The sequence below is a fragment of the Hippoglossus hippoglossus genome, chromosome 23, assembly GCF_009819705.1.
Source record: "Hippoglossus hippoglossus isolate fHipHip1 chromosome 23, fHipHip1.pri, whole genome shotgun sequence".
NCBI lineage: Eukaryota > Metazoa > Chordata > Actinopteri > Pleuronectiformes > Pleuronectidae > Hippoglossus > Hippoglossus hippoglossus.
In genome coordinates, this window is record NC_047173.1 from 147431 (window position 1) to 171072 (window position 23642).

Genomic DNA, 23642 nt, shown 5'->3' on the forward strand with positions numbered 1-23642 from the left:
CCATGAACTTGACCTTAAACCACTGAAATATAATTAGCTATTCTGTGAGTCCAAGTGGATATGTGTGCTAAATTTGAAAGAATTCCCTTGAGATTTTACATTTACAAGGCAAAACATGTGTTTTGAGAGGTCATAGTGGGGACCAAAATCTAATCAGATCATTTTGTCAAAAATATCATTGTCAAAGTGAAGGTTTGTACCAAATTTAAAGAAATTCCATCAAGTTGATCTTAAGATATGATGCTCAAGAAACACAAACCTACTTTGTGAGGCCACTGTCACCTTGAACTTTGGCTACCAAAATGAAATCCAAGTTCAAATGAAAGCAGCATATGTGAAAAGATTCCCTCAAGGCATTCCGGAGATATCGTGTTCACAAGACAAAACATGTGCTTTATGAGGTAACCAAGACCTTATCCTTTGACCAACAAATTCTATTCAGGTCATCCTTGAGTCCAAGAGAATGTTTGTGCCACATGTAATGAATTTGCCTTTCAAAATTCCTGATATGTCGCGTTAACAACAATGTAAGGCCACGTGACCTTGAACCACCAAAATCGAATCAGTTAACGCTTGAGTCCAATTTATTGTTTCTACTAAATTTGAAGAAAGTCCCTCAAGGCATTCGTGGGTATTGCATTTACGAGAATGGGATAGACGGAAAGACAGACAGATGACAAACCCGAAAAGATAATAAAATTAAACAATTAGACAGACAGTAATAAGAAGTGTCATTACAATTGGGAAGAAGCAATATAAACTTGGTGAAGGTTGGCCATGTTTTCTCCTTCCCAGAAAGTATAATGAGGGAGTGTGTGGGTATGCAACATTCATATAAGGTGACGTCACACCCACAGGTGTGATTAATTTGGTGTAATGCTCCTGACCCAAGGGTGATAGTCACATGGTTACAGTTTCCCTTTTATTCATTAAATCGTGTTTACATACTTAAACAGTCGATCTAAAATATCATGTTGCTGAGGATGCAAATCCCCCTCAGCAGGTTTATGAATATTTCAAGGAACTATGGGACCAGAGGAAATTATGTGTCTAAACTCAACTATGAACTCAAAGTCCACTTTGCACATTCCTGCATGCATTCCCACCACAGAAGGAAAATATATATATATATTGGGTAAAATAGACTGTGGATCTAGCTGTGTATTAGAGTCCTTTAGCTAGGGGTGGGCGATATATCGAATATACTCGATGTATCGCGGTAAGTACCAAAGTCTATACATCTTCCGCCGCAAACTAAAAACACACCTTTTCCGACTATACCTTGAATAAAAGTTTAAACTAACAATTTAAAAGCACTTAAATGGCACTTACCTACAGCACTTTGTAGTTTGGCTTTCTTGAAGAAATTGTACTTTCTTGATCCTTGTTGTTCTAGGTTTGTACCCTCATGGTTGAATGCACTTATTGTAAGTCGCTTTGGATAAAAGCATCAGCAAAATGAAATGTAATGAATTGCGATGTATAAAATTACTATATTGTGACCATCGAATATAAATTGTCACGTGAATGTTTTAAGCCGTCAGCATGAAATTCTCTTCGTTTCTCTCGCTCTCTCTCTAATCATGCCCCTCTCACAGCAGACTGCTCACTTCTCCGCCCATCTAGAAACCTCTTCTGCACGCCTGCGTATTTTTGTGAGAGGAGGGAGACCAAGTGAGCCAAACCCAGTGTCCAGCACAGGTTCATATCAGACTCATATCTGTGGTCTACATTTTCTTTCTGCTAAACCTAAAGACATATCAGTTATTTTCAGTGCTGCATTCATGGCTCTGATGGTACATCAGAGTGCATGGAAAGAGAGAGTTTAGAGTCGGTTATTGACAGTTTGTTTCTATTCTTTGTGAACGCTGAACCGAACTAATCAGTTTACAAATGATGAACGTGAGCCTGAGCGGCATTCTCCAGCGAGAGTGGATGCTTGTGTGTGTGTGTGTATATGCTCAGAGCCAGGTGAAATTCACTCACACACTCACACACGCACACACGCCTCTCAAAGAACTTCGAAATTATCTTTTGGATTAGCTATCAAATTCATCCTTTTATTTACCTACCTGCATGTGTGGCTTCATCTGTTTCCAGGTCAGGGAGTGTGACAGGCCCTGGTTGAGGTAGTTGAGACATTGCTGCAGGACACGAGGAGTAATGTACTGCTTCTGTCGGTGCTGGTCAACCACTTTCAGCAGAACCTGGATGACACAACATCAAAGGACAGATAAACTAGAAGAGTTGGAGCTTGGACAACAAATAAAGAAAAAACCTAAAGCCACACATGCCTACCTGTTGTATGCCAACTGCATATGTCTTTAGAAAAAAGTCAGCAAACTCGCCGTACTCCTTCGTCACATTGCCAGGACTTCCATATCTGTAATTCAGACCAAAAGCATGTGAACAGTTGGTAAAATTCTCTGAAAACTACAATTATGGTTTTTGGTGATGTAATGACAACTCTGCACTCACCGCTCAAACAGTCTGGTGATGATGCGCAACGACCACTTCTTGCACTTCCACCATGCCAGTTCAGGACGGTCATCCTCATCAACCTCCAAAGTCTCCTAACAAACAGGGATTATGGTCAGTTCAAGGGGCTTGTTTAGCCAGTTAGAGAACAAAAAAAACATATACAACAACTGATTATTTGACATAGGTTGAGATTTTAAATGTTTTCTGATGTTTCAGACTATTTTAAAAAGGATTTGTAACTGGAGTATATTCTGTGTGTATGTTTGCAAGTATAACTTTTCACCAAATTAGTAATTAGTACCATATTTTATGTTAATGGACTTGTATTCATTGCTAGGCAAAATTTGAATGGGATAAAACGATTTAGGAACACAGAGACCTTCAGGGCAGCACAGGTTAATATCAAACTCACATCTGTGTTCTAAATTTTCTTTCTGCTAAACCTAAAGACATATCAGTTATTTTCAGTACTGCATTCATGGCTGTGATGTAACATTCCACGGGATTATGCCAGTCACAGCACATTCATCACCTTAAACATTTTAAACATCTGAATTACAAACTGAGAACATTTTATTCCACCCTTAAACTTAGGTTTAAGATATGAGTCAGTCAAAACGTATAACCTAGCAAAAAGCCAAGGTTTGAATATCAAACTGTATGGCTTTGTGAAGCCAAGCTGAGGCCTCTTGAGCTGGCAATGACTGAGAAGAACTGTTTCCCATAAGACACAAGTCAAATACCTTGTGGAAAGAACAAATTTGCTCCATAACTCAAAAACTTTCATATGCAGATTATTGAAGCTTGCAGTCTTGCAACAAGGGCAAGGTTAAAATGTAATCTTCATAATTCCATTGTTATTTATTTATTAAATTAATTACATATTTGTTATCTTTATTTGTGATCCAACTGGTCAGTGTGTGACTTTGTAACTGTTAAGGTAGATTTAAAGATTCCCTCTGATAATAGAAATTGATGTCTTGATGATGAATCTAATGGAAACTGATCTGGATATTTAAGTTTTTTACCATTTAATGTTATTTGTTGTTTCTGCTTTCCTGCTTGTTTCTATTCTTTGAGCACTAGAATTTGTTATATTGTATAATTGTCAGACCAGTCAGAAAATGAAATATTTGTACTCTTTTATGAATCCCCTGGCTGCAAATAAAAAGCTAAATAATAATAATAAAAAAACAATTTTCAGAGACAAGTCTCTGAAAATTAGTCGTGTGTTTGTGCGTCTTTGTGAGTCTTACAGCAGGGACGTCTCGGTCCATTATGGCTCTGAGGATTTCCATCCACTGAGTCATCACCGTGTTGTTTATCAGCTGGAGAGGCAACGAGTACTGCAGGGCAACAATGAGTTACTATCATCATAATCATTTCTGTGACCCACACAAGATCTCTTTACACACATGGAATACTTCTTTAGATGCTGGCTTCATCTATAGTTTTTGCAAAGGTGATGTTTTTTGTCCAGTACAAAGCTGCAGAGATGAGTAAAAGTAAAAGTACTGTTGAAAAAACAAGTACTCAACATCTTAGTGTCCTTAGACTTTGACCCAGTAAAGATGTTCCAGAAATCAAATTAGGAGATGAGATAACTTTCCATCATGACAAAGACCCTGTGGTTGAAACAGGGTTCTGTTAACATATATTCTATTATGTATGCTCTACATTACCCTTCATTGTTCTACATTATGTTGCAACCTTATGTTTATATAATAAGCCAACTAATTCCGCAAATCTCTGTCTGTGGAAAGCATATCTTGCATATATCTTTACCTTATCAGCTTCACACTTGCATTGTGTATTCCTAATGGCCCGAGGAAGTGCAGTGTAGAATTTAGTGCATTTTGGACATATTTCCAGATTAATACAATTTTAATTAATAGATGACTAGCGCAAGTGAGTAGTCAGGGGACGGGGCAGTGTGCCTTCAGTCTGCAGACTGAGTTGAAAGCATCTTCTTCTTGGTTCTCAGACAAACTACAGTAGTGATCAGCAACTCGGTCAAACGGTCAACATCGCAGATTGATTCGATTTTCCTATTTTACTTTTCCATATCAGACTGACACAGACGTTCACAGGTGTCACTGGTGCCGATATCTCAGGGCAGTAGCATTCATAGAAATCATTTCACATTTCATCGTGTGTGTGGGTATGTGTGTGTGTGTGTGTATATGTCCAACTATTGGACATTATTTATTTGTTTTATTTATAATTTAATTTCTTTTTTATAAATGGGACCCAATAAAAAAACGTCAAAGCTGTTGCTTATCACTGACTTCCCAGAATGTGTTATTTCTCCAAAAGGACTCCCATTATAATGTTTTTTTTCTTTAATAAAAAAAAAAATCAGATTTATGTTTTAAAAACATTTAAAGGGTTTAAAATTCTGAAAATTCATATTTGCTATTTATATAGCAAAACAAATTTAAAAGTCCCACAGGATTTAGCTCTGATGTTCTAAACCACCGTCGGTGGTATGTCCCATCGGTACATACCACCGATCAGCACAGATGTTCCTTTACACTATCCCAGCTGCGTAGTTATGCCTCTCAGTGTACACCATCCCCATCTGCATTTAAGACCCTGTTACTATGTGCTGGACTATTTTAGGGGCATCTGTGAATAACCTGCACCTTGGGTCTTTTAAAATGATAAATGATCGGTATTTATATAGTGCTTTTCTAGTCTTGATGACCACTGAAAGCTCTTTACAGTGACGTTTATTGTCATTCACCCACTCACACACATTCATACAGTGCATTTATGTGGGCAATTCGAGGTTCAGTATCTTGCTCAAGATGGGGAAAGCTGGGATCGAACCGGCGACATTCTGGTTAGAGGTGATCGCTCTAATGCCTCGGCCACAGCCGCCCTACAGCCGTCTGCTATGGTAGGCCCTGGTCTCTAGAAACAAACGAACTGAAACCAGACTCAACAAACAAAACACAACAAACAATATGCTAATCCTGTAGCCTTCATCGAGCTGCTGAGCGATGCTAAGCCTGCCGCAAAAATGTAGCTTCATTGTGACTTTATGACTAAGGATGATGGAGGGGGTTGCCCCGTAAGCAGCCACCACTGGCTCAGACCTTGTTCTTTCCATTCAGCTGACTTTTCAGGACTACTCTTTGTAGGTATTTGGCTGTGGCTGACTTTCTTGTGGCCTCTTTATGGTTTCCATTTGCCTGTGAGATCTGAAGGTACTTTTTGGGCGGCCTGGACATCTGTTATGTTGCCTTCTGGTAGTTCAATCCTCAGTTCTGATTATCTTGCCACCCTTTGATACAATCCGACCACACTTATCTAGCCCAAATGACTTTCCAATGTCATTGCTGTGGACACTGGTGGTGTGGATCAAAGAGTCGATGTCTTGCTCACTCCTGGCATACAGCTTGGTGTCATCCATGTAGAGGAAGTGGCTGATCTTTGCGCCACTTCAAAATCAGTATCCGTAGCCAATCTTTGTGATGATCTAACTCAAGGGGTTCAGGCCTATGCAGAACAGCACTGGGGACAGAGCATCTCCTTCATCATCGTATAGGCCATCACGTGAAATACCAGGAGTGAGTGGAAATTTGTGGGTGTGTGTGTGGGTCCCGGGGCCCCCCCACTTACACAGCGAAACACACAGTGAGATAAAAATACAGAGTTTCACTACAGTCCACAGCTGCACAATGATCAGCGCCGCTGCTTCGTGATCAGGGAAGAAGCAGCAGTTGGCTTGTACCGTGCTAGACTTTCCTGTGTCCTCCCTCCACAATCCAGCTGACCTGCACTCACAATCACTAATAAACACAAACATTCATCACAAGTTATCAGGACATGAAGTTTACTTCGTGTTAGTTTGTTTCGCTCCAGAGTTTATGAGACTGAATTTAAACATAATGAAAAATTAGTCGTCGAAAGTTTGGCGCACTCAGTACAACAAAACGTGACGTGAACAGCTACAACTCAGTGTTAAACTGACCGGAGTGATCCGGATTCATAATCTGACACCATTGATTAATAACTAAATACATGAGTGTACGTATGTCATCTAAATCATAACATCCCAATAAAAAAATGGAACAAATGAATGTGAACAATCCGTGTATCATTCGTTCTTTTCATATTCAATTAGAAAAACAAATTAGGAAAATTAAAAAACAAGTCATTATTTCGTTATTCATTTATGAATCTGATACCAAAAAACAAATAACGGTTTGTTTTTCGTAGTTTGGATCTTTTGCTGAGATCAATATAGGAAAAGAAAAAAACGGGTCACGGGCCGAACTTGATTTGATATATAATTTGTATGATTTCTGTGACCCGGAAGTCAGATTACTCGATCAATAAGTCATAAAGCGAAACATTGTTAAAACAGAAACGGACCCTCTCTCCCACCGTAGTAAGGTAGACAATTTTTGGAAATTTTTATTGTGAAAATTATTCAATAACTTCACTCTAATACTGTGTATCTGAGTCTAGCGTGGTGGAAATCTCTGCATGCGTCTTGCCAGTTTCAAACAATTCTTTAATTAAATTAGCGTATTGTTCCAGTGCGGCCATGGTGTGGAGACCAATTCGAAAGTGATTCATCACTGGGAATTTGTTGCATGTTTATCTTGTGCAACACAAGAAGACACTGACTTCCGGGTCACACAAATCATACAAATTTAATATAAAAATCAAGTTCGGCCCGTGACCCGTTTTTTCATTTCCTATTTTTGATCTGAGCAAAAGATCCAAACTTCGAAAAACAAACCGTTATGTTTTTTGGTATCTGATTCATAGATAAATAACGAAAATAACGACTGTTTTTTAATTTTTTTCGATTTCGTTTTTTCTAATTGAATATGAAAAGAACGAATGATACACAGATTGGGAACTAGTTCATCTTTGGAACTGTGAACTTAGTTCTATGAACATGAACTAGTTCATTTTCATCTGTATAAACTGAACTTTAAACTAGTTAGTTAGTTATACTAGTTATAAGTGTGAACTTGCACAACAATGTTTCTGTTGACTTTCTCTGCCTGGCTCCCTAGTAAAAAGTCCTCAGAGAAGGACGTGAGAACACAGCAGGGGATCCTCTGCTAGAGTCACTGCAAGCGAGTGGGGGGGTTGATTTTAAGAACAATTATCTCCGGTGTCACACATGTAGAAGATACCGACGAAGATGTCAAGAGAGTTTGTGGTAATAGGAGCCTAAGCAGGTGTCGTGCTGTAAACAAAATCATGTGATCTCAGCAGCAGAATTAATGCATTACATTTCGCCTCTGCCTAATTTGTTAGTGTTGGGAACACGTCTGAGCAGAACCCCCTGCTGTGTTGTGTATGTGTAAGGGGAAAACTGTGGAGAAAGTCCTCACCCAATTCTCCAGAAATTGTCTTTTGAGTGCATGCATTCAAGTGAATGCTTTTACAAAATGAGAAGACATTCCCTCAAGATGATCTTAAGATATCACATTCAAGTCACATTTTGTGAGGCCACAGTGGGCGGCTGTGGCTGAGGGAAATAAAGGTCATCCTCCAACCAGAAGGTTGGCAGTCTTCCCCATCTGCATGCCGAAATGTCCTTGTGCAAGATGCTGAACCACGAATTGCCCCTCATAGAAAAAAATGCTGCTATTAGATGCACTGTATGAATGTGTGTGAATTGGTGAATGGCAAACTGTATTGTAAAGCACTTTGGGTGGTCATCAAGACTAGAAAAGCTCTATATAAATACAAACCATTTACCGTGACCTTGATCTTGAACTTGATCTGAATAACAGCAGACTATTTATTTTTCCTACAAGAAAACTCAAGATACAACAAAATTTGTAAATGTTACAAGTTCTCCTTTATCAACCCTACACTTATATTCATACAAACAATTCTTGAATAAGGCCCATTGTTCATAATTTCACAATAAGAAAGACACTGGGCAAAAGAAGCATCCATGGGAGAGTTGCAAGGTGCAAACCACTATTGACCAAAAAGAACAGAAAGGCTCGCCTCACATTTGCCAAAAACATCTTGATTACACTCAAGATTTCTGGGATGATTTTCTTTGGACTGATTAATCTTTTTGGAAGACATGGGCCTTGTTACAGCTGGCATAAAGCCAACAGAGCAGTCTATAATAAGATCATCACACAAACAGTCAAACACAGTGGTGGTACTGTGATAGTCTAGGGCTAGAGTAGGCTTGAGTAGCCTGGTCAAAGTCCGGACTAATTCAATTTAGATACTGTGTCACAAACTTTACGGACAAGTCGTGCTCGAAAACCCTCCAATGTGATTGAATTGAAACATTTCTGCAAAGTGTAAAATACTTTTTGACTACTATACTACTAAATGTTTTACCTGCAATAAGTTAAATGATCAGTTAAAAGCTGCATTTTGTGTTTACTCACGTTCCCTGTATCTCATTAAAATTTGTTTGATGATCTAAAAAACAGAAGAAAACTTCTACTTCTTCAAAAATATGATTTCAAGAATACACACCTGTACAAGAGCATGGAAGATCTTGAGTATCTGCTTCTGGATGAGGACAGAGAAGATGGTGGCATCAGACAGCAGCTGGCTGATGAGCAGCTGGATCCTCGGCAGAAAGATTTGCATGGCTGCTAGCAAAGGCTCCCTCTCATCAGCCTTTCTGTACCTGAGAGAGACAGACACACGCACACAACACACATTATGAATTGACCAAAAAGTAACTGTGTCAGTGGTCTTTATATGTATAAATCACTATGGGAATGTGCTGAAAATGTGTAAGTGACTACCGCCCTGTCGCACTGACTCGAAATCACTACAAATGGGTTCTTGCCCATACCCCGCCCTTCCTCTAGTCTCTTTCGAGTCAATACAATGAGATGAAATATCCGTCCCTGCACACAAGCATATATTAAGTTTTTTTTTTCTACATTTACGTACATCTTGACAATAAGATATGTATACAAAGATGTGTATGTTGCTATAAATATCACTGTTGCAAGGAATTGTGGTATGGAATTATCACCCTATATTTAGTAAAGGATGGTCTGTGTATCCTATGCTAAGCAGAACACCACTGCTTATACATGCTCTTCTACAGTTGAATGGATTTAAGATTTTAAGTAATGAAAAATTAAGTGTTGAAAATTGGTTTCAAAAATATTTATTTGTTTTGGCATCTGGAAGCAGGGTTTATGCCATAATGGCACAAGGAAGTGCAGCGACTGAGCTGTGTTTTTGTTGTCAGAGTCTGGATAAGAATTGTTGATTTTCTGTGATAATATCAACTTTTGTTTGAGTTAAGTAAATCTGTGTTAATTGTTAAACCCCTGGCCAAGGTTTGGAGCCAAACCCAAGGCATGGATCTGTTCCACACCTGCTCCTTCGGAACCCTGGACTGTCATCCGGGGTAACAAGATTCGCAGTGGGAACTCCTCCTGTATGACATCGCCAGTGGGGTCCATCAAGCTGACCAACAAGTTTGATGTGTTGGGGAAACTGGAACAACACCTGTCCACTGTCGGTCAGAGCCCGCAGCCAGTCCAGCATCACAGCCCACAAAGCAGGTTTACAAAGATGATCAGTGGGGGACATATCTGGCCCCATCCCCTCCTGTGGCCACTGTGTGGGGCGTTTTAGCTGGCCCCTGTCTCTTAACACATGGCTCTCATCAGCCTGCGCTGATCACAGTGTCTCCTTCATTGATAACTTCAACCTCTTCTAGGAACGCAGGCAGTTTGTTATTTCGAGACGATGGTATTCATCCAAACTGGTTGGGGGCAAAACTTTCTCTGACATCCATTCCCGTGCCCCGCTAACAGATAGCCACAACCACAAGACTTCAACATTGTCCACTCCCTCTGACCAGTCCCACCACTATTGACGTCCCCAGGGTCCTAGCACAGCCTGATTGGTTCCCCATGCCACTGTTGCGCTGCTCATGAGGAGCCAGGACCAAACACTTCTAATTACAGCCTGTTTTCTGACCACACCATTCCCGTTATTTATAGATCTTACCATTTTCAAGGGCACAAAAGTCGACTTCAGTGTTATCCTCCCGTGTCTGTTAATCTGTTTCATCCGCCCTCTGCTACCGCTGAAGAGCAAGTAGTGCTTGATTCTCAACGATTTAAATCATGTAATGGTCTCGGCCTATTACACCTTAACATGAAAACTCCCCAGACATTCTCATTTTGTCTGAATCATGGCTTTCCCCTAAGATCCCCTAATAATGATATATCTGTATGTGGTTACAACTTGTTTAGGTGTGATCGAGTGAGCAAAGGAGGTGGAGTTTTGATTTATACAAAAGATTACATGAAACCACCTCATGCTCAGTACCAAAAAATTATGAATACATTGTGTTGGATCTCCTTCTTGGTGGGGGCATACACATGACCATTATTGGTATTTACCACAGCCCTTCAGTGCATTTGGATAGTCTGGAAGAGATTGCCAAACTCTGGTCGCTGCATGCCTCCACTGAGCTATTAATTATGGGAGATCTTAACCTGGACTGGCTCTCTAATTGTCCCATTGCCTCTGTCAGATGCACCAAAATCCCTAAGACCAAATCTCAAATCATTACTATCAGAAATTATACATACTAAAATATTTAATAAATAATAATAATTTAGCAACCTCTGAACTTTATCCCATTTTTTCAATCTCTAATCTGACCATGGCACTAAAAATCTTTTAACACTATTGCTGACAGACATGCCTACTACAAGAAACACAGAATTAAACACAGATACAGTCCTTGGTTCTCCACAACTGTCCTCTATCCACAATAGAGACAAAGTATGGACTAAGTCTAGATTCAGTGGCAACCCTGATGGCTGGTTAAAATTTTGATAACTCAAACACTGCAGTGTGATTAAAAGCTAAATCTAATTATTATCATTAAGCTATCTCAACCTCTGACAGTTACTCTAAATTCTGGAATACAATAGCTTATCTTAAAGGTCAAGTGTGTAAGATTCAGGTGAAAGGGATCTATTGGCCGAAATTGAATAAAACATAATCCTAGTGATGTGTTCACTAATGTGTTTCAACTAAATTGTTCAAATTGTTGTTTTCTTTACCCTAGAATGGGCCCTTTATATTTAAATACTTTTTATTTACATCGTGAGTGGGAACCCAGACTGGACAAACTAAACACCTTTTAAGTTTTTATGACAACTGAAGGCTACTACAGGTTCTCGTTCATGTTTGGAAGGGGAGGGCTAGGTGAGTATTCAGCTGCAACATGCAACTTCACCACTAGATGTCACTAAATCTTACACACTGAACCAAAATCTCTGTATTGAATTGTTTGATACAATGTGCCATGCCCTCTTTTATAATTCCAAGGATTGGTTTGATTGAGACAAAAGAAGCTTGATTTGATTGATCAGTTTTTCTTATCTGAACTTATAATTTTCATGTTAAAAATTTTAATTGGAATTATTACTGTAAATGCCCTCCTTTATTACTCATAGCCCTCATGTGAGGGTGATGTCTTCCCGGGAAAGTACAGAGCAGTAAGGTAGCAAGAAAACAGACAAAGACAATCAAGTTACTCACTCATAGGTTTTGACCAGTTGGTAGAGAGCCAGCAGGCTGCCATACCAACTGCCGCTGTTCAGAGACTGCAGGTTCATGTCAATCTTGTCCACAATGGCTGTCCAGCGGCCGGGGAAGTCATGCTTGATGATGGCTCGCAAACACATGGTCAGCTGGGCACTACAAAAACATTTAGAGTCATCAAGTATTTTTCAGTCTGTGTTCATCAGGAGAACTCACTATCTCGTATGTAACATCTGTGAGAACCTTTACAAAGCTAGAAATCTAAGTGGAAAAGTTTTTGATTTAGAATTTAACATATGGAGGCAGGTAGGCAGACATGTTGTTAATGGGGATTTTCTCAAGAGAAGAATGTTCTAATGAATTACAAAAAGTAAAAGAAAGCTGCTGGGATGAGAGATGGAAACAGACTTGAATTCTTGATGATAGGGTGGTGTGTGTGTACCGTATGGACTCTGGACAGCGGATGATGCCCTCCACTATGTGATCTCTGATCTGCTGCCGGTCATTCTCGTGGATATTGAAGGGAAAGATGACTTCCCCGAGAGATGGCTCCCTGTCCTGCCAGTACTGACTCACCATGTTCTTCAGGTAGATGGCCGCTACACACAAAACACATGTACTTGATCTCATTAATGTCTCCTACCAACAGCTGTGTTTTTACCACAACCTGATATATATTATCCCTCTGTATCATTGAGTTTCTTTATTTCCAAAAGCTATTAAAACAGCTTGAATAACACTGTAGCATGTTCCTTCATTAGCAGGAACACACAAAAGCCATTTTGAGACATGACATCTGCAGGTGGGACAGGTCATGTCAGGTCTTTCTCCAGAGGTTTCATTTCACATATGAACAATGCAGCAGGAGGTTCACTGCTAACTTGCATTCAGAACAGCAAAAAATCCTCCAAGGTATTCAGGCAAGGGGTGGTGCAGCAGGCAGAGGCAGGATGTCGGAGGAACCTCACCTCACTGAAATAAATGACTTTGTGGGGTAGTAAACTATATTAAATTAACACATCTTCGTCATTATACAAATTCAGAAAGAACTAGAATTTGTCAAGAAAAAACATAAATATGCACACATTTTCTTCAAGTAATAAATTAACTGTGTGGGAAGAGAAAGTTAATTATGGATTTGCAAATAGTATTTAAAAATTGTATAGTCACTGCACATGAACCTAGAAATACTAAGTTAATCTGAAAGTATTCATAGCCCGTTTGAATCCACGCATGCACATTTGTTCCTGAATGTTGCCCGCGAATTCAGCGTTGGAGCAGAGATGGTTTGAACGGTGGTTTTCACAGAGAAGCTGCATGGGTGGATTATCTCGTGTGAAATGTAAGTTATTGACTTTCTGATTTAGAGTTGCGATTGCTTAACGCAGCATACGTTTTTCCTAATTCCTTCTCGCATTATTTAACTAACTAGAGGCATAAATGTAGCCAAAGAAGGGGGGCTTCAGGGGTCAAAAGTAGAGGAGAGGAAATAGAGTTAGCTATCTTCTACGGTGGTCAGCCGCGTTACTGCAGAAAATAAAATAAAAAAATCACCTGGCCGAGTCAACGTAAGGGTCTGTCTGTCTGTTAGTCTTGTTTTAGCTAGTATGCAGGGCAGGCTAAAAGTAAGCTAGCGAAGTGAGTGAGTGGGCGAGTGAGAGAGAGAGAGGGAGCGGCAGTGTAGCTGCTGTCAGGGCGGACAGACAGGTGAAGTACTTGCTTATTGCAGAATTTGGTGCTCCTATCAACTGTTCCATCTGGGTGTTTTTAAATATAAATTCATATTCATTCATTCACTGGGCCAAGCAACGTTTTGTCATCTGCATCTACCATATTTATAAAGCTATTGTTGACGGCTGTATGTTCAGTCACATATGGGGCAACATAGAGCGCGATCAATCTTCGTTATTTGTTCTGTAAATAATTAATCGAAATTAACACGTTATTTTACAACCCTGATGTATAATACATATATGAGTGGTGAAACGCTGCAAATTTAGTCTCATTCAGGTAAGTAAAAATCTATATAATATAATAATATCATAATGTCATATAAAATTGTGGAATGTTTTAGATAATTGTTTTAATATCAAAAACTGTGTCTGTTCATTTACAGGTGACCTTACTCTTATGACGAGCTCAGTCGACAGTTGAGGTCTAGAGAGGAGGACAGATTGACTGGTTTCAATGCTGGTGTCATTAAGAAGCAACAGTAGGCTTCCTATACAATGAGCTGGCCATGCAAAAATTGCAGCTTCAGGGCATCAAGAGCTTTACAGCTCTTAAAGCATTATAGATTAAATCATCTACACACTGCTCAAAGTCGGTCAATACCATGCTTGTACTCAGATGTTCCTTGTTCATTGAAAGGTTGGGGTGCTCTACGCACACATCTTTCTCGAGATCATACAGAAATTGAACAGTTAAGGCAAATTGTTTAATTTACATGTTTTCTATGTAGGGCTGCACCTATAGATTATTTTTATATATTTTTTTTTCGATTAATCTAACGATTATTTTGTATTACTTGATTTATATAATAATGGATTTATCGAAAACAAATTTTCAATCTTGTGTCATTATATTTATTTAATAATCTTCTCTTAAATACAAACACAGTATGCACTGCAAATCATTATTCCACAACAAAAAATATCCCAGTCTGAACTGCTAATCTGCTTTTTACAGTCCAATATCTCTCAAATAAAATGTGTGCAAGAGCTTGTTCCATTCAAGTAAAAGGAATATATATCAATCTTCAATTAGCTGTTCAACAACAAAATAAATGAAAACCAAAGTAAAATTCAAGTAACTTTCTGGAGGAATATCAAAACACTGTGTAAATTCAAGTTTAGCAGTATTTAAAAAAATGTATCTTGAAGTATCCTAGTAGTTGTATCAATGTCTGTATGAAGTCAAAAACTAACAAATAAAATAAAGTATAATTCAATAGTATTTCAACAATGTTTATATTAATTTTCACTAGGGCTGGAGCGACGCAATCGATTATGTAAATACGTTGATTTACGTAACGTGCTTCAACGCATCGTAAGAAGGAAGGAAGATGGCTGTGCCTGGGCAAAGCATGGATTCACTAGAAGAGAAAGCTGAAGGAAAAAGAAATCAACCACGGTCGTCTAAAGTGTGGGAGCATTTTATTCAGAGACCTAACAACATGGTGCTCTGTAAGCTCTGCAAGTCGGAAATGGCTTATCACAGCAGCACAACCGCATGCACGAGCACTTGAAGCGTAAGCATCCAGGCGCGATTGGTCAAGACGGCAGCTGTAGTTAGACAGAACCATAAGTCCTTTTTAGTTTTTTGTCCTGACACAAGTGTAATATATTACGATTATTAACACGTTGCACGATTATATCTGTTGGTAGTAATTGATCTAACGTTTCTTCATTGCCTCCATGTTAAAAGTACTTTCTGCAGCGCTGCTGTCGTTACACCACACCACATGGTTTTTATTCTGCCGTTTTGTGTTTGCTTTATCGGCCACGTATAAGAAGAAAATGGCTCAAACTAATGCTACAGACTATTGTTAAAGTCTCGCCACACAATGATGGAAACATAACTGCATGACTCCTGTGACTAAATAAATCCATGTCATAACCAGTTTACGTTTAATTGAAGTACTGAAAATAAAACTATAATGAAATACTTATTCTCCAGTTAAGGGAAAGTGTTGCTATGACACACAGGGATTTTATTCATCAATGTGTCACAGCAATCATTTTGAATTCAAGCATCTCACAGTCACAAATGGGGTCTATTGTTATTAATGTAACACAACAGTGATGTAGAATTTATACTAACTTTAAAATATGACACCATTATAATTATTCCAATGTGCTTTATGTGTGTTTTTCAGAATGAGACAAAGCAGTGTGGAGGACCTTTTCCCCAAAAGGAGCCAAAGTGCATGCACACCCCATATGTCTGCTGAGCTTTCGAACAGCATCTTGCAAAGGATTATCAAGGACATGAGAACCCTTGCTATTGTTGAAGGTCAAGGCTTTCATGAGATGATCAAAACATTTCACCCAGGCTATACACTTCCCTCCAGGCGCCATTTTACAGATTTGATGGAGAAAAAATATGAGGCTACTGTTGAGAGTGAAAGCTGAAAAAATTTTGCATCAAAAATCACACTCACCACAGACGCGTGGACAAGTATTGTCACTGAGGCATACTTAGGAGTCACTTGCCACTTGATCAATCAGGATTGGAAGCTCACTTCATACACACTCACCACAATGCCACTTGAGGAGCGCCACAGAGCAGAACATATCGCTGGCTTGGTGGATGAGGTAGCAGAGAAGTTTGGTTTCTCTCTTAAAGATGTGCTGGTTTTTCTACATGATAAAGCTGCCAATGTCGTAGCAGCTCTCAGGATCTTGGACGAGAAGCATGGCGTAGCTTCACATCGATGTGCTGGTCATACACTTCAACTAGTGGTCAACAACGCTCTGAAGAAACATTCCCAGATAAGCAAGGCACTTGGGGCTGCAAGGAGCCTCGTTGGACATTTCATAAAGAGTGAGCTGGCCAGAAGCAAGCTCAAAATTAAACAAAAGCAGTGGGGCACAGCTGAGCATAAGTTGATCCAGGATGTGCCTGTAAGATGGAAAAGCTCCTATTACATGGTGAGACGCCTCTCGGAGCAGCGATGGCCAGTGACCGCATCACTTTCCGACCCAGAGGTCACAGAGAGAGGAAAGCATTACCTCGGCCTAAAAACTGACCAGTGGGCACTACTGGAGGAACTTGAAAAAGTTTTCAAGCCCTTTGGGCAAGCCACCGTCTTCCTGAGTGGAGAGGCGTATGTAACGATCTCTGCTTGACCTCCTCTGATCAAAGGCCTCCAGAAGTCCACACAGACAACCTCCTTTGAGTCTGCTGCTGTGAACTCCTTCCAAACAGCTGCTGCACAGGAGATAGCTCCACGGTGGGAGGGGGCAAGACCTCTTTTTAAAAAGATGGTAAAAATGTGTGTGTGATTGCAGCTGCACTTGACCCCCGTTTCCGCAAGCTGAAGTTCCTTTCCTTAGATGAAGTCAAGTAAAACTTCAGGCTCTTGGACTTCAGGCCAAAAAAGTGAGAAGGGACAGCTTCAGCGGGCAAGTGTGGAGAAGGATGGTTCTGCCAGTGCCCAGCCACAAGTTTCAAAGGAGAGGCCAAAGTCTGTGCTGGATGCATTGCTGGCCTCAGACTCAGAGGAGCACAGCAATGACGGTGGTCAGGAAGAAGAAGGTGTTGAAATGGTGAGGAATGAGGTGCTCATGTATTTTGGTGAACATTCTATTGCAAGGGATAAGAGTCCACTCCAATGGTGGAAAGTCATACCTGTGTGTCCCCGCCACATCTACTCCATCTGAACGCCTCTTTTCAGCTGCTGGGAACATTGTGTCAAAAAAAAGAGCAAGCCTGACCTCAGAGCATGTGGACATGCTCACCTTCCTTCACAGCAATGCTTAGCTAAATTACTGTCTCCCCCAACTCAGGACACATGGAAACCCATGGCCTAAGAGTATGGAGGGAGGGAGGGAGGGAGAGAGAAGAGGAGAGAAGGAGAAGAGGAGGAGGAAGAGTAGGGAGGGGAGAGAATGAAGAGGAGATTGTGTATCTGCTTGGGTGTGTTTGTTACAGAGTTGAATTATCTGCTGTGAAAAAAAAAAAAGGTTAAGTGTGACTTAAATTGCACAAATTTTACCCCAAGTGGATTTTTTTATATATTTTACTTGAATTTTATTTTGTTGTTGGAAAGCTTTATGTAGATTGTACTATATTCCTTTTACTTGAATGCTTGAATATAACAAGCTTTTGCACTGATTATATTTTGAAGAAATTATTTTTTGTTGTGGAATAAGGCCTTGCAGTGAATACTTTTTTGTCATGTTTGTATTTAAGAGAAGTTAATAAATAAAATATTGAAATATAAATTACATGTTTTATTATATTTTGGATGAATTCATTATTATATTGAGTAATAAAAAAGAATTGTTAGATTAATCAGAAAAAAAAATAATCGTTAGGTGCAGCCCTAATTTTCACACTGAACTGTTGTTCTGCCCTCTGGCGTGCATGTTCAGCAGACATTATTGTATTATCCTGCCCCCTTTTGGTTATTCAGCAGCAGGAGCTTAGAGCAGGGCTAAGGCGAAGGCTGCTCGTGCACAACTTGCTAATGCAGAAAAAGAAGCCAGCATCATAAAGCAGAAAGCCGACCTTGAAGCAAATATTCATATATAAAAAAGCCAGAAAGCTGTCTCTGTTGCAACACCTGAAGCTGCTGCTGTTTATGAAGAAGTTGATGACTCTAACAAGAGTGAACTTAGTGAAGAAAGAATGGAGCTACCTATCAGTTCAGCTCAGCGCACCTCAGATTATGTCAAACTCTCACAAGCGTTCTCTGGGGGAATCCCACTCAAGTTTGATCCACAAGGCTGCCACAAGGTGGCACGTGAGAAGTGTGAAATGGCTATGAAAGAAGAAACTGAGCATCATGATGACAAACATGGACGCGCTGATAAAGGAAAAGAGAATGTCAAACAAGACCAACACAAGGAGGACATTGGCAATAAAACATTCCTTGGAAGCAGCAGGACAGTTGTTTTATTCTCTAAGGGAGCTTTCGCATAAGCAGCAAGGTGTGCAGGATATCACAAAGTATCTTATTCGCCGGGAAATGTTGAGTGCAGGTCTCCAGAAATTTTATGACCACCCTGATAATTACTGGTCATGGAAAGCATCGTTCCAAAACGCCATCAAAGATGTCAACCTTTCAGCCAGGGAAGAATTAGACTTACTGACAAAATGGCTTGGTGTGGATTCTGCAGAGCAGGCAAAGAGAATTCGCTCTGTACGTGTTCAACCTGACAGCAGCGCTCAACTTAGTCTGTCAAAGGCTAGAAGAATGTTACAGGTCATCAGAAGCAGTTGAATATGCACTGCTGAAAAATGTGGAAGATTTCCATAAACTCACCAACAAAGATAACATCAAGCTAAGAGAGTTGGGTGACATTCTTCAAGAGTTAGAATTTGCAAAAGTAGGTGTATATCTACCAGGTTTGTCATATTTGGACAAATCTCGTGGAGTAAATCCCATCGTGGAGAAGTTACCTTACAGCTTGCAGTAGAGATGGATTGCCACAGGATCCAAATATAAGGACGACTATGGAGTTGCATTTCCCCCATTCAGTTTCTTCAGGCAAAGATAAGAAATGACCCCAGTTTTGCCTTTACATCCCCCAGCAACCAGAGCTAAAAAATCTAGAAATACACGAGAAGTGGTGACAGGGCCTCTGTAAACGTACACAAGATTCTTTAAACATCCAGCTCAGCTCTACTGACAGGATCATGGAAGGCCCTGATAAGCTATGCCCCATACATAAAAAGCCCCATCCTCTCAAAAACTGCAGGAGCTTCAGAGCTAAACATATAGATGAGGAAATAATTCCTCAAGGAAAAGCGCATTTGTTTCAGACGTTGTGGGTCAATTCATCATGTGGCAAAAGACTGCAGAGGGACAATTAAATGTCTGGAGTGTGATAGTGAAAAACACATTTCAGCGCTACATCCTGGTCCTCCTCCCACTACAACAGAGAGCCAAGAAGTGGATAAAGATGATGGCAGGGAGGTCAGTGGAAATGCATCAAGATTCATGCTAAAAAAAAAATCAGCCAAGTGATAGTTTATCCTGGCAAAAGAGAAGAAGCAAAGAAGATGTACGCTGTGCTAGATGAACAGAGTAACAAGTCACTTGCTAAATCTGAGTTTTTCCATCTTTTTAACATTATTACCTCCTCAGACCCATACACACTGAAAACTTTCTCAGGGGTAACCAAAACTTTAGGCAGAAGAGCTACAGACTCCCATAATTGAATCAGTGGATGAGAAAGTACAACTGCCCCTTCCAAATTTAATCGAATGTGACATTATTCCTGATAACCGCACAGAAATCCCATCTCCTGAGGTGGCACGTCATCACCCACACCTGCAGCTTTGTTGTACACGAAGACCACAGAGACTACCTCAGGTTCCTTTGGTATGAAGACAACGACCTCAGCAAGAAAGTGAGGGACTACAAAATGAAAGTTTATGTGTCTGGAAATAGCCCTTCACCAGCCGTGGCTATTTATTGCATGAGGCGTGCTGCATCTGAGGGTGAGAAAGAACATGGCACTGACGCCAAGCAGTTTGTTGTCAGACATTTTTATGTTGATGATGGATTAAGGATTTAAAAGATTTGGACCTCAGGTTCGATGATCTCCCCTTACAGAGGAGTTTGGGGGTCCTGTGGAACCTGGAAACAGACGGTGTCACATTTCAAGTGTCTAAAGAGGAAAGGCCATACACTAGGCGAGGTGTTTTGGCCACTGTAAACAGTTTGTATGACCATTTAGGATTTGTGGCTCCTGTAACCATGCAGGAGAAAGCCCTACTACGTGAACTCTCAGCTGAGCAAAATGACTGGGATGAACCACTCCCTTCAGAGAAGCAGGAGGAATGGAATAGGTGGAAAGAATCGTTAAAAGATCTCCAACATCTCCAGATAGCAAGGTGCTACACTCCATTCTCACAGTCAATCACTCAAAGAAGAGAGCTGTGCATCTTCTCGGATGCCTCTACTATGGCAACTGGAGCTGTAGCCTACTTAAAGACCATCGACATTGAAAGTCAGTGGTACGTTGGTTTCATCATGGGCAAATCAAAACTAGCCCCTTGGCCCGCACATACTGTCCCACGATTAGAGCTATGTACTGCTGTTCTAGCTGTGGAGCAGTACGAGCTAGTTAGAGATGAGATGGACATTAATGTTGATGCTGTTACGTTCTACACAGACAGTAAGACAGTCCTCGGATACAAACACAACAGATCCAGGAGGTTTTACACATATGTTGCCAACCGAGTGACTCGCATCCGAAAATCTACACATCCAGAGCAGTGGCATTACATCTCTACAGTGAACAACCCGGCAGATCATGCAACCAGACCTGTCCATGCTTCACATCTTAGACACACAAACTGGCTTTATGGACCCTCATTCCTAACACAATCCAACCCTGAGACAGCACAGTATGACATCTTCACTCTTGTGGACCCTGAAGCAGATGTGGAGATACGGTCTGATGTAACGGCTCTAATCACCAAAACCTCAGAAAACCAGTTAAAGTATCATCCTTTTGAAAGATTTTCTCAATGAATGGCCCTGTGCCACACCATAGCTTCACTCATCCGTGTTGCAACAGCATTCAATAAGACCTCAGAGGAGACAAAATGTCATGGATGGAAGTGTTGCACTGAAGCAAGCACCATAAGTGAGATCTCCCATGTGAAAATAGTAATTGTTCTCACTGTGCAGCGTGAAATCTTCAGGGAAGAATACAAATGCTTGGAAACGAAGCAGACATTACCAATGCAAAGTCCACTCAAAAAGCTAAACCCCATCATTGATGAAGATGGATTACTTAGGGTTGGAGGTCACCTAGCATCCGCTTGCATGACAAAAGAAGAAAAGCACCCACTTATAATCCCCCGTACCCACCACATCGCTACTCTCTCGGTGAGATACTACCATGAGAAAGTGGTGCACCAGGGACGTCACATCACAGAGGGAGCAATCAGAGACGCAGGATTGTGGATCATTGGAAGCAAATGTCTGGTCTCATCTGTTATCCACAAATGTGTGGATAACAGATGTTATGTGTTATCTGTCGCAAACTCAGAGGAACACTACAGATCCAAAAGATGGATGATTTACCAGCCAACAGACTCTCACCAATGCCACCCTTCACCCACGTTGGTCTTGATGTCTTTGGTCAATGGATAGTGATGACACGTCGCACAAGGGGTTATGTTATTGGTGCATGTACGGAGATGAAAATCAACCACAATGATGCCACACTGAACAGCTACCTTCAGGAGAAAGGCTGCACATGGCAATTTAATTCCCCACATTCTTCACACATGGGTTGATCGTGGGAGAGACTCATCGGGGTTGCCAGGCAGATCCTGGATGCAATGCTTATTCAGTCTGCACCCACTCGGCTGTCGCATGAAGTATTGAGTACCTTAATGGCTGAGGTAATGGCAAGTATCTATTGATTAGGCTCATACATTGTGCCTTTTTTGTATTCTAATTTGTGTTTGGATTTGTGCTTTGTTGCAGTTTTACAGTAAAGGTTCTTCAGTAAACGAACAAGAAAAGTTACGCCTTGTCATTTTTTGGGAGGACTGCACACTGTCAAGCTTTGAAGATAAGCAACTCATTGCAAGGACAGTATAACTGTACTCAAATAATAAAATAGTTATATTTTCTCGTTTCAAGTAAAATAAGGTTTGCATACAAAATAAAGAACTTTTGAAAAAGTCATCTCAAAATAAAATGCTTAATTTTTGAATAAATAAATAAAAAGAGGTCGTTTGAGTTTCCCCTTTTCTTCTTTTTTCTTAATATAATTGCATTTCACATATAAACAATCTTCACAAACATTAGCAACTAAATAGCTTTAACTTTCTCTTGTTCAGTGAAGTAAATTCTACCTTGTGCTGCCAGGATTCACGACTGTAAAGACAGAAAAAGTGCACAGGTTAAAATAGAAACGGGGTACGGTCCGGATGATGTTTTGGGGTTCAGCTTGCTCTTCAGGTGAGTCCATGCTTTGACTGTGCACAGCCACCTTCCATACGACGCGTCGGCAGTCATTCCGTGAGTCGACATATATGTAATCGATGAAGTTGGTTACGTCGACACATCGCCCCAGCCCTACTTGTATGTAATACTTATATTTAAGTTAGGCAACAGAAGATGGCAGTTGGTAAAACACGGTGTAAATTACCTCATTTCGAGTCGAATATGAATGTTGGGGCTTGCGGACACTTGGAAGACACCACACAAGCAGTATGGAGGCATGTTATGTTTTTTCTTTTGTTTTATTACATCTCAAGAATTGGGTGCTCAATTGTCTTCAATTGTATTGGATTCTGCTCTAACAAAGTTTACCCCTGAGACTCCAGAAGTCTTTTGTGGACTCAAAAACCACCCCTCCATCGGCATAGTGGTGAGTAGATAATGAGTGAATTTTAATTTCTGGTGAAATGACACTTTAATAATATGGCACCATCATACCGTAAAGAGCTCATAGTACCATATCACCCCACTAGAGCACTGCGCTCCCAGAATTCTGTCTAACTTGTCTCTAAAGTTTCTAAAAGTAGAGCAGGAGCCAGAGCTTTCAGCTATCAAGCTCCTCTCCTGTGGAATCATCTCCCAGTTTCAGCTCGGGAGGCAGACACCATCTCTATGTTTAGGAGTAGGCTTAAAACCTTCCTTTTTGATAAAGTTTATAGTTAGAGCTGGTTCGGGCTTGTCTTGGACCTTCTCTTAGTTATGCTGCTATAGGTCTAGAATGTTGTGGGACACATGGAGCTTCTCTTTCCTCTTCTCCCTCATTATCACATTAATATTTCATCAATATATATCACTGACTTGACTTCTTCCCCGGAGTCATTGTGCCTCATCGTTTGCAGATCCACGACCTGCTGCGGCCACATCGTGGATCATGATGTTGAATAGCGAATCAGAGATCGTGATGCCGTATCGTGATTGC

General features: G+C 40.4%; 1 protein-coding gene across 4 annotated transcripts in view; it reads right to left on the minus strand.

Annotated features, from left to right (window-relative positions):
- Window positions 1-23642, minus strand: part of ipo8 (importin 8) — a 98554-nt gene that overhangs the window by 53165 nt on the left and 21747 nt on the right. For all 4 annotated transcript variants that reach the window (XM_034578698.1, XM_034578695.1, XM_034578697.1 and 1 more), the window contains exons 3-9: window positions 12467-12623; window positions 12022-12180; window positions 8965-9121; window positions 3738-3827; window positions 2479-2573; window positions 2299-2383; window positions 2073-2207 (exon numbers count right to left, since the gene is read on the minus strand). In XM_034578698.1, the coding sequence (XP_034434589.1) occupies window positions 2073-2207; window positions 2299-2383; window positions 2479-2573; window positions 3738-3827; window positions 8965-9121; window positions 12022-12180; window positions 12467-12623 (878 nt within the window). The remainder of the gene's footprint in view (window positions 1-2072; window positions 2208-2298; window positions 2384-2478; window positions 2574-3737; window positions 3828-8964; window positions 9122-12021; window positions 12181-12466; window positions 12624-23642) is intronic.